At 40.7% G+C, this 20,090-nt stretch overlaps 2 protein-coding genes across 2 annotated transcripts; both read left to right on the top strand.

Annotated features, from left to right (window-relative positions):
- The first annotated feature begins 1,051 nt into the window (after positions 1-1,051).
- On the top strand, positions 1,052-8,168 carry LOC103370862 (kelch repeat and BTB domain-containing protein 12-like). Its single transcript, XM_008300031.1, has 10 exons — positions 1,052-1,138; positions 2,121-2,370; positions 2,532-2,713; positions 2,799-2,931; positions 3,723-3,956; positions 4,068-4,426; positions 4,504-4,777; positions 5,453-5,600; positions 5,690-5,887; positions 6,125-8,168. The coding sequence occupies exons 2-10, from the start codon at positions 2,200-2,202 to the stop codon at positions 6,271-6,273; spliced, it is 1,848 nt and encodes a 615-aa protein (XP_008298253.1). The 5' UTR covers positions 1,052-1,138; positions 2,121-2,199; the 3' UTR covers positions 6,274-8,168.
- Positions 8,169-9,277: 1,109 nt separating this feature from the next.
- LOC103370861 (anti-Muellerian hormone type-2 receptor-like) lies at positions 9,278-19,037 on the top strand. Its single transcript, XM_008300030.1, has 11 exons — positions 9,278-9,330; positions 10,245-10,433; positions 11,399-11,563; positions 11,895-11,993; positions 12,926-13,032; positions 13,132-13,353; positions 14,851-14,965; positions 15,216-15,373; positions 16,551-16,707; positions 18,011-18,147; positions 18,233-19,037. Exons 1-11 carry the CDS (start codon positions 9,294-9,296, stop codon positions 18,347-18,349), a joined length of 1,503 nt encoding a protein of 500 aa, XP_008298252.1. The 5' UTR covers positions 9,278-9,293; the 3' UTR covers positions 18,350-19,037.
- The last annotated feature ends 1,053 nt before the right edge of the window (positions 19,038-20,090 follow it).

Here is a 20,090-nt window from a genome sequence, read left to right as displayed (position 1 = left end):
ATGGACTACTACATTAGCTGAATAAGGCTATTTGCTGTGTTTCTTTGGCAAAACGCAAGTCATGGTTCAAATGCAAAGACAAGTTTAAATGTCTTCAGTACTATTGCAGAATTTAGGAAATAAGAAAAATGAAAAAAATAAAATAAAAACCTTTGAATAAGCCGACCCAAACTTTTAAATGTTACTGTATTTTGAAAATGATCCCTGGAGGAGATACTTAAACCTGATGTGGACATTATTAGATCATTAATCCTGATCTCTCAATTGCTTGTGGAGTTGGACCTATTTTTAACTCCTTTATATTTAGGTAGATTAATCCAGTGTCTCCCAGTGTAGGAGTCAGATTTCATAGATTCCCTGGAGGCCAAGTGGTGGACAACAGAATAGGACAGAAGAAAACAATACCATTCTGCAAAATAATTTAGATTTCTTTAGATTTTTCTCTAATTGTTGCTGTCTTTGCTGATGTTTCTTTTAACCTCTTTGCACCTGAAGCAGGGATTTGGTCATTTGTGGAACTAATAAGAACTCATAGACAAGTAAATATTATTTTCCAAGTTTATATGGCTATGCAGAGGCCTTTGGAGAACCCAACTAAAGGATAAACTGACAGAAAATACCTTCTGCCTATTATTACAATTCCTTCTAATTGTCCAACTTCAGTCCAGAATAAACAACTCGAGCTTCTATATATAAAACATCCCCTGACATTGACATCAAACTGTGAAATGCTTTTCCCCCTTCATGTCTGGAGAATTAAATGTCAACCACTTGTTACTATTGTGCTACTAATTCTTTTAGCTTGTGAAGGAAATCTGTACCTTCATGTCAGAAAAAAAAAATTGCATGCAGTTTTGGAAGATAGCATTGTGGAACACTGTTTAAACAAGAGTAAGCTCTGACTGAAAGGCAACTTCTAGAAACCTGAACAGACCAACGGCTCCACAGGCACTTGCTGGTCTATTTTAAACTTTCTTTTTTTTTTTTTTTTAACTAGTGAGTGTGCAATTGCCCCTACTCCCTGTCGGTAAATAGCACAGAACACAAGGCAGATCTGTGTTGTAGTTCAAGCTATGAGACGTAATATTGACTCAGAACCTTCTAAATCTTGACCTGGGATAATCTTTGGACACTACTGGTATGATACCTGTTTTTCTGCATGTGCTTAGCTTAAGTCATGCTAACATGCTATGGCTCATTCTGTGCACTGCCTGTGCATGTCTGGCAGGTGACCTGGGCATGTTTAGCTTTCGTATCATGATCGATTTCATACACGTGTGTGGGCCAATATCCCTCCAGACAACAAATAAACAGTCTGCGAGGCTCCATTCCGTTGTTTGGCATTAGTTACAATTCTTTAAAGTATGTGATGTGTTGACCTGCAATTAAATAATACAAAATACTAGACACATTTTGTCAATGCTGGCCTTTCGCAATCCACTAATCTAGATGGACCCAATTAATTTTACTTTCAATCCTTCACTTGTGTAACTTCGGGAAACATCCAGGTGTCCACAATGTTTTGCACATTTCGTGTGTTCATAAAATGGTGACTACAGCAATTGTTATGGGTGAAGTCACTCGTGCAAAACACCCGGCAGTGATTCATTAACTCAACTGGAAGAAACAGAAAGTGGAGCCAAATGTGTTTTGTGCGTGGATCCAGCACATTGGAGATAATGACAGTCCTTCAGCCTTCAGTCTTCACTTAGGAACACATTTTTTCTTGTCATGCAGGATTTCATTTGGGGTGTTTGATTTGTAATTTTATTCAAATTACAATTCAGTGGAGGTTTGAGCTCAAATTGCAAATTACACAAAGACTGCAAAACAAGTCTGAAATGGAAGCCAGAGTGTTTAGATGTCACCTCACTGTGAGTTTTGCATGATATTATACCATAATAAATCTCACAATCAAACGAATTTCAAATCTGGATTTTTGTTTGGCCCGACAACATGTTCTGTCTGATGTAAATCAAAAGCAATAAGCTAGAAATATAGTGAACATTACTGACATGTATTCGCTTGATCAAGCAGCACAAGTGCACTGGCAGAAAGTTGCCAGGTACATTTACAAATGTGTCTGGCTCTCCTGATGGCCTCTCACAATTTTTTCTTAGATGTGTTTGGCACAACTCTGTCACAAGGTCTTCCTCTCTGCGCTCACATAAGTGGTTCAGACGTCCAGAACAAGAGTCCATGGATGTTGAGTTGCTGCACGCTGCTCATGCAGAACACGGCTCACTTCTGCTCAGGCAGCTTCAGAGGATGAGAGCAGCCGAGGAGCTCACCGATGTGGTGCTGTTGGCAGAAGGGATTCCTTTTCATTGCCACAAGGTGGTGCTGTCTGCATTCAGTCCATATTTCCAGGTAAAGTGGCGATGCACTGTGAACATACTGAGGACAATGACGCAACCTGATTTTTAAAAATTTTTTTTGCAGAATTGCTACAAGCAAGTGTGTAGATGATGTTATGATACTGTGATTGTATCATGTTGCATTGTTTTTTTTTGATAAATCATTGTGTCCAGGCCATGTTTACATGCGGTCTGAGAGAGACCCGAGGAGGAGAAGTGCCTCTCAGAGACATTCCTGCCCAGAGCCTGGAGCTGCTGCTGGACTACATGTACAAGGCTGAGCTCCCACTTTCCAACAACAACATCCAGGCAGTGGCTGCTGCTGCCTTCCTGCTGCACATAGATGGAGCCTTTAGGTGGGCGAAGAACCTGGAGCATGGGGTGTTAATTATTGTTACTACTATTTTGCTCACATCATCTCTTTTTTGTTAATGTGTTAAGGTTGTGTCAAAACCACATGGAGGCCCGCATGGACCCGTCGAACTGCATCGGTCTGTACCACTGGGCCAGAGACCTGGGGGCAACTATTCTGGCGGACGGTGCCTTGAAATACCTCTACCAGCACTTTGCGCGGGTGAGGCATTTAGTATTATCCATTATCTATACGCCGCTTAATCCTCACTAGGGTAGTGGGGGGCTGGAGTCTGTCCCATCTGACTCAGGTTGAAGGCAGGGGACACCCTGGACAGGTCACCAGGCTACACTTAGAGACAGACAACCAAGCACACTCACATTCACACCTACGGACAATTTAGAATCACCAATTAACCTCAACATGTTGTTGAACTATGGGAGAAAGCCAGAGAGCCTGCACAGGGTGAACATGCAGAAAGATCCCGGGTGTCTTCACCGGGATGTGAACCGGCGACCTTCTTGCTGTGAGGCAACCATGCTAACCACCGATCCACCTTGTAGCCCACATTTAGTATCATATGTGTAAAATATTTTTTTAACTCGAAGCATCAAAAATGGTTCCATGTTTAAAGATAAAACATGTTATGATGTCTGAAAACAACGTATGTCCTGAATATGATTAATGAAAAATACCTGCTTGGTATGTTTATATAGACAAGAAAAGGAAGGGGAGCTCCTTATATAAGCCCCTTAGTATTAGCCTGCTTTAAATTTCCATAAAAGATGATCTTCCATGATGCTCTTTGTTACAGTGACGCTTGAATGTCACACTGCTCTCTCTTACTCCTCTTACTCAACTTCTTAGCACTGCCTTTAGGTGACAGAAACCTCTGGATCTGTTTTGCGCAATTTTTCTCCTCAACAATCTTGGCTACCATCCACTAAATTATTTTTTTCTATTTTGATATGATTGCCATTGTTTTTTTCTTTTCCTTTAATCTTGCTCTCTAGGTTTGTGAGGAAGAAGAAGTGCTGGAGCTGGACGCCCAGAGTCTTGGCGATCTGCTGAGCTCGGATGACCTCAACATATCGCAGGAGGAGGCTGTGCTGGAGTTGGTGCTGCGTTGGGTGGAGAGGCGCAGGGGTGACTCACAAAGCGAAGCCCAGGCCGTGCAGTTACTCAGGCGTGTACGGCTGGAGCTTGTGGAACCTGGATTTCTCCGCAAAGCAAGGAGGAGAAACCCGGTGAGAAGGGACGGGAGGGGAGGACCAAGGCATAAGACAAGACTCCTCATCAACGTGTATAATGAGATAAGTAGACTGATTGACTTTCATGCTTATAAATGAATCTCCCAGGTGCTGCTACGGGATGCTGAATGCTTTGGGATGATTGATGCTGCTCTCCACACCTCAGGTCTCTGTGAGACATCAGCTCCACCTCGCCCAGCTCTTCGCTATGGCATGGAGACAACTGACCTGCTGCTCTGTTTGGGTGGAATAAACAAGGAGGGAGTGCCTGCCCGACGTGGAGGAGTTGCTGATCTCAGTTTTTGCTTTGCCGCCCACGGTAGAAAGATTTACTACATCCCCTCTCCACTGAGGGCCTGTGGAGGTATGGGACAGATCATAGCAGGAGCAGTGACCAGAGAGAATAATATAGTGGTGGCCATTGAAGCAGAAGACCAACACAGAATCAAAAAGGTTGATTTCTACAGGTGGGTGTGGGGTAGTGCATGCAAAATCCAGATTTGTGAATGGCATTGGAAATCTGAACCGCCTGTTTGTGTTCCAGGTACGATAATTCAGAGGAGAACAGCTGGGTGGAGTTGTGCTCAGCTGCATACAGGGACATGTACGCTTTAGGGCTGGTAGGCGACGCCCTCTATTTAATAGGTGGCCAGATGAAAGTGCGCAATCACTACATAATCACAGACAGTGTGGAGAGATGGTCGCTGAAGAGAGGAGGGAGCTGGCTAAGCTTTGCTCCTCTGCCACTTCCTTTAGCCTGCCACTGTGCCGTGAGCCTAAAGGAGCATCTCTATGTGCTGGGTGGCTGGACACCACAGGTACCGACAGACCTGTCAGTGAATTTTTGCAGTCAGTCGTAAATGCAGGGTAGGGAAGTGTACATAAAAGCTCCTTTTCACGCACTTGGCTCCCACATGAACAACATTGTAGCTGTTGTTTTTGCTTTTCTGGTTAGATTGCATTGGAAAAACTCAACTGGAGAAACTTGATATCACAATTTTTCACTCACAAATTTGGGAATTTTTTTTTTTTTTTTTTTTACTAAACTTTAATTTGAGCATTGCATATTTCTTCAGAAACATTTCATAATATGGAGGAACACTTACAATGTGAAGCCATGTTTTGAGGGTTTAAAAAAAAATTCACAATGTGTACAATATGCATATTCAGAACTTTGGCACCCTCTATTGGTAACATCCCAAAATATTTGTAAAAAAAAAAAAAAAAAAAGCACTATGAGATGAAAGGGATGACACTGCAGCTTCTTCAGTTATTTCCAACAAGACTTCATACCATCAAAATAAATGTGAAATGTATACAATTTAGTGGCAGTGAATCTTTTCTGTGATTTAAAGTGAGAAAGTGAAAACATTTGCTTCTTTTCCATCCCCCTTTTTTTTTTTTCCATTTCTGCTTTTCAGTTCTCACTTATCACCCCATTTTCTTGTCTTTTTCTTCCTCTCTCTGCCTTAATCTTTCCTCTCATCCTCTAGGATCTGCCAGATGATGAGCCTGACAAGCTGAGTAACCGTGTGTTTCAGTTTGACCCTGGCAAAGACAGGTGGACAGAGTGTACCAGGATGAAGCACTCTAGGTACCGCTGTGGCACAGCTGTCCTCAATGGAGAAATCTACATATTAGGTCAGACTACAACACTGCATTACTGTCTAGTACTACTGTACTTTTTAAGTTTTATGCATTTGAACAAGGTTATCTGTGCCTCATTTCAGGTGGTATAGGCTGTGATGGAGAGGACCGTGGACAATCACGGCGCTGTCTGAGCTCTGTAGAGATCTACAATCCAGATACAGACACCTGGAGGGATGGACCAACCCTCCCAACATCCCTGCTCGCCCTTCGAACTAACGCCTCCAACCTAGGAGTAGTGGAGGGAAAGCTTTACCTCTGTGGATACTACAAGGGGGCCGGTCAGTCACCTAACACCTGTGAATGTCTTTTTTTTTTCAGTTTTTTGATGTGCACATTTCTACCAGACTGACTTGAGGGTAAATGGCATTTGCTGGCTACATTTCCTCCTGTTGCACAAACCAAAGGCAGACTTTCCATTGTCAGAGTTAAGGAATCCTAACTAACTGAAGAGGCAGTGTCTCTGGAAATTAGATTTTGGCTAGCCATCACTTACATGCTTTGTCTTGTGGCTGCAGGCCGTCATGAGATCATCACCAAGGAGATTTTGGAATTGGACCCTGCGGACAATGTGTGGACGGTGGTGGAAAGACGAGCAGCCATGCACGACAGCTATGACGTCTGTCTTGTTGCCAACCTCAATCCTCGAGACCTCTTCACACCGTGATGCATCTCTTCCTGACTCTGAGTAACAACGCTAGGGTTCAGCATGTGTGAGAAGTGAGCATCTATTCACTAAATGTCATAAAGTTTTCTCAAAAATTGCCTTCACTCCTGGATTTGAAATGTATCAACAACAAGGTCTGTGTGATTGCTGTTTTATTCTATATGCCAGTCTATAACTTCCCAAAGAATATAGTAGTGTCTCACGTCTGTCTATTAAATAGACAGACATATCTGCGGTGAGGACATAGTTAATTTAGCTTAAAACTGTGAATAGGGGCTGGCCTGACTCTACATATGTAGAGCAAACATCTACATGCAGCTCTAAAACCTACTTATATATATACAGGTTCAAGTCCACTGTGTCCGCCCACCACAGTGAGGTCACAGCAACAAACCAATCTGACAAACAAAACCAAAAACGACAGCAGGAAATGGTGCACAACAAGCTGAACAGTCACTCTAAAAAGCACAAACAATAGACACAAAATTAACGATTAAATGAAATCAAACTCCCAATTAAAGCTGTACGGCCACACTGCAATATCCAAAAACATACAGCTGTTAAAAGAACCTTAACTTTTGTGGAACAGGCTACCCCTTAAACATCCAACAAATCACGACAACTGAGGCCTTGTGTCTTCTCTGATCTCCCACATAAAACGATCAACACCTCCCCACTCACCTAACTCACTTTGCTGCTTCCTGTCCCAATCAGAGGCAGATAGCGGGGGACCCCCGGGTGCCACTGGTTACATTCAAGATCATGATTCAAGGCCATCGTAGAATATTACAATGACTGTGTTTAAGGTAGAGTTCGAAGCTCATAGATAAAACTTGTGTTAGTCTGGCATAGTAAAGTTGATCTTTGGCTTATCAGCTAAACTGTCACATTTTATAATACCTTGGTGTCTTAGCTATAATAAATTACGTGGTTGATGTCCATAATTAATACCACAGGGTCTCCCTTTTTACTGAGTATTATGGACAGGTTAATATATGTTCGAGAGGCTTAAACCATTACTTTTACTGTGGGAAATTCACACCATAGTAATAGGGACTCAATGAATATACTTACACTAGGTACGTAGTTCACACTTCCAATCATATTTCTTTACTGGAAAGGCACAATGGCTCTTGTTTTAAGCATGTCATATTATTTGCGACTTGACTTTGTCTCTGGATTGCAGTAGATGAGCATTCTCGTCATCTTGACATGAAGACTCATGATCAGATTCCCAGTGGTTCACCGTTACACAGACTCTGGAACAGCATAACCTTCTTTTACGGCACACTACAATCATTGGTCAATTCAAGGTTCTTATGTGACGCTGCTGCCTTAGCAGGTTTTGGGGTCTTCTTTATTTACGGATGTTTTGCAGAAGGGGCTTCCACCCTTGGCCTGCTCGCTTCCAGCTTACTGCTCTGTTGGAATCTATTCCCCGTCCTGTGGGAAAATAAATTGTAGAGGAAACATCATTGTGTCGTGCGATGATGAAGTATCAGTCAACAATATTAAGACTGCTCCTCAGTCACATCTGCGCTTCGTTTCTCCCTGCACCCTGCCTTGCCAACATTTGACCAAACCAACCAAGTCCAATCATAATCTGGTTCAATATCTGTTCAACTCCGGCACTTCTTGACTCTTAAACCTATATTTCTGAAGTCAGGTTTCATTTAAGAAACAACACATTTAAAACTGTGTAAACTGGCTTTTATATAATGAGCACCATTTAAGTGGGTCCTCTTGTTTCCATGTTCATCGTGTGTTCATTCAAACATTGTGAATCCCAGGCTCTGTCAGGGGGTTTTTGTGATCTCATGGACTGTTTGTGTTGGGATTGTTTCAGAGAGTTACGGCCAAACGCAAGTTATTCTGAAATAAATGGTTGAATCTGATGAAGTGTCCTGTCTGAAATGAAGTTTTATCTCATCTGTTCTGCAGTTTTGCATTTATTACAAACTGAAATGTCCATATAAATGCAACAGTTCAGATTAGACATTGACTAATGATAAATATGGGTTTAAAAAAAAAAAAAAAAAGAACAGGAGCTGACGCTTAGTTTGTTACTTCCATCTCTTTGTAGGAGTTTTTTTTCTCTGAGTTTGATAAATACCTGCAGCATCAAACAACAGCAGGGGCCATATCAGTGTGTCCAAAGCAAGAGAAAGGCATGTATTTATGCACATGGCATCATTCATTACTTACAATTATAGGTTATGTCTGACACGAGTACAGGACTGGACAGATCTAACTGAAATCCTTCACTTTCACCTCCGACTGCTGAGCTGTCATTCACATAGTCACAGTTTATCAGCTGCTGTTCAGTCATTTGTTACATCATGGCTGTCCTCAGTTCGAGTTATTTTAAGTGTGATTTACTTAAGTCAAAAATATTAAATGCGTTTTAAATTTCAAACATTTTTTCCATTTTGCACATCATGCAGTAGACACTGTGTGCATGGATGCTGACTATGATGATAATGATGATAGCAACTACCAAAAATAGGGCAACAACTAACTCAAATGGCAAAGAAAGTACATTTTGTAGTACCATAAGTTGCTGTATTTGGTTAAATTATTATTAGACATGTAAAGAATTGCTAGGGTTTGGGAAACCATAAGTAATCTAACAAAAATATTTTGTTGGCAGATTATTTATTTGGCTTATCATTGTGCAATACGGTGTTGTGGATGAACTGTTTTCCCCCTTTAATACATCACAGCATCTCATCTTCTGTGCTGTTGAAAGAGCTGATTGGTCCAAATTACTAATAAACGATTGAGCTAACTGAATGCCTTTTTATGGGGGCCTTGAGGAGCTTTTTTTTTTTTTTTTTTTTCACCTCGGGCTTCTCAGAGTATAGGATAGCCACTGAAGACAACACAAGTGTGCACATGCAAGGATACAATATGCAGGTGTGTGTCAGTGGGAGTGATGCAGGCAAACGTGGGAAACTCCTCTCACATTCCCAGGATTGATAACTCACTCCCTGCTTGGCCACAGTGGGCTCAGAGTGACCATGATCCTGCAACACTGGCGGCTGGTTTTGGCTGTGGGTGAGTACACTGTTCGAAAAAGGAAAGAAAACAAGAATTAAAAAAACGTTCAATCTGTCAAAGTAATTAAGCTGCATGTGTATATGTTAGGTTTCTTTTCAAGGCAAATCTTTGATGAATTATTTTCTTCTTAATTTGCAATTTGATTGCTGTTTGTAGTCGTGTTGCTGAAGCACCGACTGAATTACTCTCATACCGAAGAAACTGTAAAAACTGAATCGCACTTATGAGTTGTTCGTATTCCTGCCCAATTAGTAGAAACGAGGCTCAATTTGCACTGGGTACCTCACTGTATGTGTATTGTGAGCCAGGAATGGGCACAGTTCCAAATGTGCCCGAGAATCCTCTGGTTTTTAAGATTTCCTGAGTATTATATTATTCCAGTGACAGCTGTATGTACACCCAGCGGTAGACAGCACTAAGGAACTGTTAAATTAAATCTGTAAATGTCACTGTTCTAAATGTAAACAAATATTCAGTGCCCCTGATGTTGGTGCCCACAGTGTAACTCTTATTATCAATAATTTAACAACATTAGAACAAATCTGTTTTTGTGTGTATGTGTGTGTGTGTTTTGTGGGCTTTCTTGACTTGACTTCTTGCTTGGCTACATAGGTCAATAAATATATGCATACATTTATGCTTAAGAGCTGGTGATGCTACCAGAGTATGTGCTGTAAATAGGCTACTGTGTTGAGGAAATTCTTCTATGGATTGTGTATTATTAAGTCTTGTAATTTGCTGTTATTAATTAGGAAGGAGTGCAGTGGTGTTTATAGGTGATTGAGACTCGTGTGACAAAATCATGATGCACAATTCACTATTCAAAAATCCCACAATAGAACCTTTATTAGAATTGACTCAGCTAATAAGCATTATAATCATACAGTATTTGTCTTTCTTCCTCTTCACAGAATGCATCTGTCTATGCATTTCCAGCTCGTCTTCGTTACGGAGATGTGTTTTTCAAGTGACGTCACCGAACTATGACAAATACGCTGCTGCTAGAAATGTGAATGGATCAATACAGCTCTGTGAGAACACCCACTGCTGTGTGGGATATTATGTGATCATGAACGGCCAGCCAAAGGTTGATTATCTTGGTAAGAAACCGTAATATCTGCAGCAGTGTCAGACCTACACGCTGGATAGTCATTGTGCCATTTCACCATTAAACATTTTTATCAAAGTATTTCAAATCTAATTTAGCCTCCAAGCAATATAAACTGATCAATATCAGTTTCTGTAATGTTTAATATGTAAACCGTGTTGCTTGAAGGTCTTGGCTAGTTTCTCATAAGCTATTTTTTATCTTTTAAGTTGCAACATGTGAGATTTTGAATATGATTATGGCGTTGATACAGCAGAAAACAGCAAACTGTTGTGGAGTAAAGACATCCATAGCATAATCAACGCTCCCTCTGTGTGGGCTTTAATCTAAGCTTCTCTGTCCTACAGGTGTGTACTTTAGTGTGCATGTGATTCCCTCTCTGGTGCGCAGCGCATTTATAAAGACATGGAATGAAATCCAACACTGCACTATTAAAACGAGAGTGCAGTGCAGAACGTTCAAGCAGGTGCCTCAAAAAGCAAAGTATTGTATTTATGTTATTTACTTAGTTCATGTGCAGTTGTTCAACTTCAGCTCAATGTGAGATTCTGTACTGCTGTTTTGTAGCTCTTGTTCACTCTCCTCTGCTTCTCTTTATCGTCTATGTTTGCTCCACTCTGCTCCATTTATGTCTGTTTCCATACATGGGTTTGCTCCGTGCGTGGAAACAGACACTGACGGAGCGGAGTGGAACAGACACAAGCAGAGTGAGAGCGTGCTGGTCCAGTGAAGACAACAACTTGTTACAGCCATAATTTACAAAGTATTTAACAGTTCAAATGTGGGCCGATGGTTGTATTCATATTTTGTTGGCTCTCATGTACACAACTTTTCTGGTTGTAAACAAACTGTGAAGGGGGAGAGGAAGTGTGTCCCATTTGTTGTGGTGTGAGATGTTGGCGCTCTAACGAGAACCTCTAAATTGTGTGTATTGTGCCACTGATCTATCTGTTGCAGCTTGTGATAGTGTTGAAAAATCCTGCCCAAGTTCAGTCTGCGAAACCCATTCACACTTCAACAATCGCTTCCTCCGGTGTGTGTGCAACACAGACCTCTGCAATAGCAACATTATTTGGACCCCAGAGTCAGAAGAGCCTCCACACACCTACACTTATCCTGCAGGTATGACAATGATAAAAAATAATTGTTGTTTCCTCACTAATTACTGAATATAACTAAACACCCACAGTGAAGTAGTTTATTTCTATCACAAAAATGAGACAAATTTCCACAAATCTCCTCCAGACAAACCAACTGCCACTCACCTTTATTTTGAAATCCTGACATTTGTAAGATTACATTGATTGGCCAGAATCTTTTGCCCATTTTAGCTAATATCATTACCATATTCTCAACATATTCAAGAAATATTTGCATTTAGAAATGCATGTCAAAAGGGGGCAATTCATTATTCCAAAAGGGCATTTAACATAGACTTGATTGTGTTTTTCAGCTGAAATCTTGAAAATGGCTGTACCTCTGGCTGTGATTTTGCTCGTCATGTTTATCATGATTATTGCCACCAAAAGGAGAAGCCTTTTCAAAGAGAAAAGTAAGATTCTTTCTGTGTTTGCATCTGACTGTCTATTTGACTAATCCAATGGGATTTGACTGTAGCAGTATGTCGTAATACTTATATATTGCTATCACGCTGTGCAGTGGAATTCCATCGCTTCCTCAGTTTTCAAGTATAAAGTGAAAGTTAGTGTTTGATACTATTGACATGACTGTAGTAAATGTTCAATCTCAGTGTATACAAGACTTAGGACTGTTAAATTGGTACATTTTGTATGTTTTATATTTCAGTTATTGGGGCAAGGGCTACATGCCTTTCAGTTAAAGTGGTCATGGAGTCATGTGTCAATGTGTCAAGTATTTATTTATTTATTTTTGTATATGACTTACAGCCTCAAATCAATTATTAGTCAAAAGCCATAATCACTGCATTTCTAAAGCTGGTCCTGTGGTAATAATGTGTTGCATGGCCTGATTGAATACCACAGCAAAATGAGTTCAAGTTGTGGTCATCAGATGTCTTCATAATGAAGTAACTGTTGTTTAGTTGTTGTCTAGTCTCATACAGAGGTAAATAACAAACTCTACACCTCATCAGCACATCATACAGACTGTATCGTTGTTCTGTAAAAAAAAAAAAACACAATAAAAATACACTTTTTATAATTGCCCAACCAACAATAGCTGAGAAAAATGTCACTGTTTGCACATTTTATACACTTATCTTCAGTTCTCATGATGTCTTTATTTGACCTTGGAACACTTTCATTCTCTCTGCTACACTGAGTTTGCTGTTTATCTCTGCTACAGTACTCCCTCTGTGCCTCTGCCACTCTTCAGTCACATTTCTGTGTCTTTCAGTCATCATTCGGTCAGGCCAAGTTTCAAATGAGTGACGGCTTTACTGTGGTGTCAGATTACCTTCAATGATTGCACGGTGATAAGACGTATTGTATTGCATTATTTTAGAGCAGAATCTACAATCCTCCTGTGATGACTACAGTTTACCATCACCATGCTCCTGTCAAACAGTCAAATCCCCTGAGATTGACTTTGCTCACATTGAGCTACAGCAGGTAAGCCCCGCCATCAAATCGATTTAAACTCCACGGTCAGCAGTGTGCGAATTAAAGTCAGGTTGTGACAGTTTACCTGTTTGTTTATATGTCTTACAGATTGTGGGCCAAGGACATTTTGCAACTGTTTTTCAAGGGAAATACAAGGGATCTGTTGTGGCTGTGAAAGTTTTACCTGCGGACTGGAAACCTAAATTTATCACAGAGAAGGAGATTTATGAGCTACCACTGATGACGCATGCTGGGATTGTGCACTTCCTCGGCACTGGGAGGAAACCAGATGATAACAGCTGCTTCATTGTGCTGCAGTTTGCTGAATATGTGAGTCAAAGCCATATATAAAAAGAAACTGAGCGGTTTCCAGCCGTGTTTCTGAGATATCAATAGCTATAAGAGGGAAAAGAGGGAGCGGACAGACAAAGAAAAAAACATGTCGTATTCACGGGATAGTGAATATGGAGACTAATGTACACCACAACTGTGTGTATATAAATGACGATAAAAGACTTTATGAAAAAAAAATTAAAAAATGAATAAATGAGCAATGAAAGACACAAGGCGAAAGTCTAAAATGTGAAAACGCTACATAAAACAAATGGATTACACTAAAACAGTAAAATGCTCCAGTCATTAATGAAAATAATCCCTTCCTGCGGGCTGCAGGGTGGCGCAGTTGGTAGCACTGTTGCCTCGCAGCAAGAAGATCGCCGGTTCACGTCCCGGGAGGAGTCTCCATGTTGTCCCCGTGCAGCGTGGGTTCTCTCCGGGTTCTCCGGCTTCCTCCCACACAGCAGAAACATGTTGAGGTCAATTGGTGATTCTAGATTGTCCATAGGTGTGAATGTGAGTGTGCTTGGTTGTCTGTCTCTAAGTGTGGCCCTGTGATAGACTGGTGACCTGTCCAGGGTGTCCCCTGCCTTCACCCTAAGTCAGCTGGGATAGACTCCAGCCCCCCCGCGACCCTAATGAGGATTAAGCGGTGTATAGATAATGGATGGATCCCTTCCTGCCTTAAAGTACTTTAGATTTGCCTCCTTTGGAATGTTCACATTCAAGTCTCCACCTCTCTCTCCATGCACCTCTCTGCCACTGACTGCAGCTCAAGCACACCAGCTCACCCTTGACTTTATGATACACAAAGACAAGTTGCAATAACTACGCACGTTTGAATCAGAAACTGTTTCTAAAAAAAAATAGTTACACAACTGAAAGCCTCACAAGTAGAGAAGAGTAGCCCCTTAAGGATTTTTTAAGGTGTAACACCACAGATCTCTGAATCTGTGTGTTTTAGACTGTCATATGCACAGGCTCATTTCATTCACAATACATCCTCCAGTGAATTTTAAAAAACAACAACAACTTTATTTTGGTCGAAGGGTGTCTTGAAGAACCATAAAACTGTTTTTTAGAAAATTTCCCTACATAGACATAAAACAGATGGGTTTCAGCCTACATTAAAAAGTGTCTATTATTTTATCTGTTCTATCTATATCTGTTATCAGTTTCACTAATTTTAAAAGCTCCTCTGAGATCTTCAGGCAGTTGTAGTGTCACACAACTTTAAGGCAGCACCCATGACCCTACATGTCTAGTGATGTAACCTATTAAAAAAAACAAAAAAAAAACTCAGTTAATAAAATTCTAAATGTATGGCTTTCGTCGTTGATGAGATTGTAAAATGTTCTCAGTCATTTGTTCTGATGCAGATGATAACCATTTCTTCCATCAAGGGCTGGATTTATAGTCGGCCAGTATAAACTTGCGGAGAGTGTGATGAAAGTGGTCAGACATCAGTAACTGGTGTCTCTTTGATTTCAGGGTTCTCTCCATTCCTTTCTGTCTAAACACACCACCAGCTGGATGTCGTCACTGAAGTTGTGCCAGTCGCTAGCACAGGGGCTTTCCTATCTCCACTCTGACCTTCACAGCAATGGTACTGACCAGAATAACACTGTGAGCGTATGTGTGTATGTGTGTGTGTGTGTGTGTTGTAGCCATTCTACGTAGAAAGCAAGTGTGTTAAAACTGTTATCACACAAAATGAAAAGAATAGAAAAAGGTGCTTATATAGGCTACATGTGCAGTCACCACAACCTCTGCTTAATGATTATGAGAGTCTTTATAGATTTAGCGCCCACTCCAACTCTTTTCACAATTAATTATGTGTGTCTTTCTTCTTGCAGGTGTGCATAAACCCCCTGTGGCCCACAGCGACCTCAGCAGCTCCAATGTGCTGGTGACAGCAGATGGTACCTGCGTCCTGTGTGACTTTGGATGCTCCACCATCCTGCGTTCTTGGTCGGAGCGTCGCTGTTGCCAGAGCCACACCACAAACATGGAGGTGAGACATTCCAGCGATGAACATGGAGCACAATTATGAATTCTTGGTGCAATGAATTCATCTCATTATAATCCAGCTTCAGTCATTAATTAAACTTAAACATATTTAGCATTTTACCCCCCTGAAAACAATCCCTTCTTGCCTGAAAATGGCTTAGATGTAACTGTACACATTTGCCTCCATACTTATGCCCAGATCTAGTATCCCTGCCTTTCTCTCCACTCAGCCCTCCACCATTCACTGCAGCTTGTGCACACCAGCTCAGCCACGATGCAGCTAAAACACTGTAAAACTGCTCTACCCTAGATAATGACAAGTTGTAATATTGGAGAAATTCAGCCATACTCATTCAAATCAACTGGAAACTGGTAATAATATAAATATGCAGAAAGACCCACCTCCCAAGTTCACTGGATTGAGTCCTTAAATGTTCCGAGGGTACTTCAAAAAGATCTCAGCCTCACCCAGAAACAAGGGGTGTAACTCCCATTTTGGGGTGTAAATGCATATTATAAAGTCTTATATCATTGTCCACAACTGTTCCAGGACAATGTGTCCGCCCACACAGCACAGCTAACAGACATAGCCAAATGCCGCTTTGAACTGTTGCCCCAATTACCTTACTCACCAGACCTGCGTCGTTTGACTGTTTCCAAAACTGAAATCCCACTTGAACCATTTTCCTAGTGATGATGAAGTCATGCATGCTGTTGAGGAGTATCTGGAGGCTCAAGATGTGACCTCCTGCTGCGAAGGGATAGTAAAGCTTTAACATCGATGGACCAAGTACATTGACATTAAAAGGGGACTATGTTGAAAAGTAATGCAAGAATGATTTTTCTTCTGTGATGGTTTCTGGTGAGGCCAAGAACTTTTCAAAGTACCCTTGTATGTTTTTGAAACTTTAATTGGTGCACGGCAGTTTCATGTTGGAACTCAACCATACGGATGAGTGCTCATTTTGCTCATGATGTGTTTAGCAGCATATGAAACCATATGGACATGTTACCAACATCAAATACAATTTTTTTTTTAAAACTGTCACCTTTAAAAGGAAAAAGATTCTGCTTAACTGTGCAAATGTATCAAGAATTATTTTTTTTTCCTGCAATTAAAAACATTGTATTTTTTTTAAATTCCACAAATCTTTAGAAGCTACTAACACACACTTCTGTAGGGTCACGCTCAGCTGGGCACGCTGCAATATATGTCCCCTGAAATCCTGGAAGGTTCCGTAAACCTGAACAGCAGCGAGTTTCTTATGCAGGCGGACGTCTATGCTTTGGGACTGCTGCTGTGGGAGATCTGGATGCGCTGCTCGGATTTATTTGAAGGTAACTAACCTTAATGAGATGGAATACATATCCAGGTCGAAAATATGTCCAAAGTTACTTACAGTTACAGTTATTTTTCCTCAAAGTGATCATCATATGAGACAAAAACAGCCGGCAGTCTGTTCTGGATGCAGGACAGTTTGAAGCATTGAGTGACTCCGTCTGTATTAAAATTAAAGCCAATGTTTAAATTATGTTTTCAAGTCCAAGATATAGTAGTCTCTGTGGATTTGATGAAGACTGACATCTAGTGGTGTGAAACACAACTGCAGGTAATCTGGGTCAATATCCTGCACTATTCAGTGTTGTTTTTTTTTTTCTTTTCTGCAGTGCCTGCAGCTAAAATAAGCCAACAAAATGACAGGAATGCACATTCCATACCAGTCCATATCCTATACTTGCTTTTTCCGGTGAAAGGTCCACCAAGCAGTCCTATTTCATATCATTCTATAATTTGTAATGTTAACTTGTTCTAAATTGAGAGGTCAGTACAATCTTCAAGACATGTATATTTGTTTATTACAGTTAAGGGGAATTTCCAGTGAAAGTTTTACCATCAATATTACTTTTGAATTTTAAAAATGTGGCCTTTCTTATAAAGGATTTCAGCCTTGGATCAAACGGTGAACTTCTTTATATGCAGAATGCTCCATGCATGTCTGCACAGTGTTGATTTTCTGGGTTGCATATGATAGTGAGGTGTTGAGGCCCAATATGATGCTAAAAGAAATCCCCTGTGGCACCCCTGGTCTCAACTATGGGTGTTATGTGTGGTGTTTTTCTAATAATCTTTCTACATAGGAGTACCATTTAATTTTTTTCATCATGTTTTGCTCAAAGTTTTCCGACTGTCTCTGAAGCCCATATTAATCAGAGTGACCTCCAACTACTGTAATCAGTTGTCATTACTGTCTTATTATATTACTATGGCCCCAAGAATTCATTTAACTGTGGATACTGGGATCTTTACCTTCACATCTCCAAATGGGCAGGGTTTTTAAATTTTTTTTATTTTATCAGATGTCAAAACGAAAATGTATCTGAATTGGTATGTGGTGAACCAGGGGTTTCTGCTCAGGGCTATTCTTCAACTGCCTGGAGAGGTTTTCTGACAGGGCTGTTGGGTCTCACCCAACAAGCGTTTGCAGCTAATTTGTTGTTTTCCACGGTGTGGAGCCATGTTTTCAGTTCACTAAGCCTTGCCTCCAGTGCTACAGACTACATTCAGTGCAGATACCATTGTCACTAAAGAACGCGGTGACAAAATGAATGTTCTAATTTCTACAAACGCTTCCATCTTTAGGCGGTATTGTTCCACAGCATCTCGTGCCGTATGAATTGGAGCTGGGAGCCAATGTAACACTGGAGAGCCTCATCTCTTACGTGTCTCACAAGGACAACAGACCCTCCATACCTAAACACTGGCAACTGCTACCACAGGTATGCTAACACTGGGGCTTTGTGTTTGGATATACAGTCATGTTGACTATGTAGCAATGAATGTTTAACTGTCTTATACTCTCAGGGATCTGCATTGGAGGAGCTCCTGGAAAACTCCTGGGACTGTGAGCCAGACGCCCGGCTGACGGCTCACTGTGTTGTGGACAGATTAGTCTCTATTCAGTCTTCTTGCTCCCTATGACTTTCCTGTCTTGTGTTCAGGTTGACTTGTTGTATATAAATACAAGTATCTGTACTGTTCTCCTTTTGTCACCAGCTTCTCAGTAGACTTTGATGAGATTGATGAACACTTCTGAGAGATCCACCTGTGACGTGATGTGGCCGAGACTCCTCTTTTTATCATTGACACTGAAAGCAAACAATGATTACAATTAGACAATGAAAGAAAGAGGACACAAAGAAAAAATTGTGAACATGAACATTGCTTCCATCTGTTCTTACATTTTTAGCTGCTAGGATCCCACGTGTAATCAAATCCAGGTCAGCCTCTGATTGATCTGTGCAGAAAAATAAAGTGTACCGCTGTAACAATGCAACACATTCTAGCATTGACATTTACATTTTTTTAAATCTCTCGCTTTGACAAACAAAAAATAATTATGGCTAAAAAAAAAAAACTTGTCAAGCAGTTTTATAGATCTAATGACATTTTTTTAGTTTAATATAGATGTAGCGTAACTAACAGTTTGCCTGTGTTTTATCTGTAACTGTATTTAGAGGAAAGAGGAGTTTTTCAATGCTCCTGGTACAAAACTGAGACATTGCAGGAAGTGGAGTATTTTGTTTGAAGTACTTTTGATTACTTTGCTTTGAAGATCTTTTTCTCGATTTGTAGATGTGTTAAACCTTGAATAAACCAAATTGTACCCTCTGCAATCAGACCAAAACTCTGTTAACTTTCAGTACACTGGCTGAGCTGGCTTCACCACAAAGGTAAGAGAATGCTTTGTGTTAGACTGAAATGTATCACCTGATGTGCAGGTAAAGTGTGGGCTGGTAATATTGCTTTTATTGGGCTTGGATTTGGATTATATTTTGCTAGTCAATTACAAAGATTGGTCACAGCTGACATCAAGTTCAAAATACCGTGGAAAATCCATTACAGCTCCAAATAGTTAGCATTACTCTTGAATCAAATCCTTATTATGGTCACTTGCCTTATCATTAAATTTGAAAGGCTGAGTCAGCACTTCTAATCCAGTTTTAAAATACGACTGTCTCCTTACAGTTCACTAACCGTCCGTATTGTGTGTCAGCTGGGGGGGGAAAGTGCAACAGCAGCAATCTATTTCCATAAGCAAATAAAACTTTTAGTTATCGTGGGAAGGACAGTGACATGCTGTATAGAACACTAAAAATAACTGAAAAAACAGGAGATATATTTGTGGCCACAAAGAAGCAGAAAACTTGAAAGTGATGATGATGGTTGCCATGTTTTATTTATTTCATCTCAGAACGTTTTGATTGCACTGTTAAGCAGGCGGTCATTATCTTATTGGAGTAGCTGTGATCTACAACTGAAACAGCCTCTCTGATGCCGGGCAGTATGTCGCTCTAAAACGCTTTGATAATCTTTCATTGTGATCGGTACAGATTCAAGGAAAGCTGCGGCGAACGCAGAAAAGTTGCCTCATTACACAGCTGGATCTAGTACGCTTCACATGGAGGATGGTGTGCTTTTCTTTAAGAGCTTTATTTTTTCTTTCCTATCAGTTTGGCTGATGACCTCTTGCAGCTAAATAAGCAGTAGCACGTTTTCTAGCAATAACTATTCCATCTATGAAACAATGTCATCTGAAGACGTCATCATCTCTTCCTTTCCCTGTCGTTGTCCATCAGGTCGGTCATCTAATGCAGCAGGCTTCAGGCAGCACTAACCTAAAGAAAGTCACTCTGGAGCTGGGAGGAAGGAGCCCCAATAT

This window comes from Stegastes partitus, unplaced genomic scaffold, assembly GCF_000690725.1.
Source record: "Stegastes partitus isolate 25-593 unplaced genomic scaffold, Stegastes_partitus-1.0.2 Scaffold1492, whole genome shotgun sequence".
NCBI lineage: Eukaryota > Metazoa > Chordata > Actinopteri > Pomacentridae > Stegastes > Stegastes partitus.
The sequence above is the reverse complement of the archived record's forward strand: the minus strand, read 5'-3'. Positions and strand labels throughout refer to the sequence as shown.

Bases quoted from the DNA above. Each gene is read 5' to 3' on its own strand.
- LOC103370862 (XM_008300031.1), top strand. From the start codon at position 2,200: ATGGATGTTGAGTTGCTGCACGCTGCTCATGCAGAACACGGCTCACTT. The intron at 2,932-3,722 runs GTGAGGCATTTA...CTTGCTCTCTAG, and splicing joins TCTACCAGCACTTTGCGCGG to GTTTGTGAGGAAGAAGAAGT. The intron at 4,427-4,503 runs GTGGGTGTGGGG...TTTGTGTTCCAG, and splicing joins AAAAAGGTTGATTTCTACAG to GTACGATAATTCAGAGGAGA.
- LOC103370861 (XM_008300030.1), top strand. From the start codon at position 9,294: ATGATCCTGCAACACTGGCGGCTGGTTTTGGCTGTGG. The intron at 9,331-10,244 runs GTGAGTACACTG...TCCTCTTCACAG, and splicing joins GCGGCTGGTTTTGGCTGTGG to AATGCATCTGTCTATGCATT. The intron at 11,564-11,894 runs GTATGACAATGA...TGTGTTTTTCAG, and splicing joins CACCTACACTTATCCTGCAG to CTGAAATCTTGAAAATGGCT.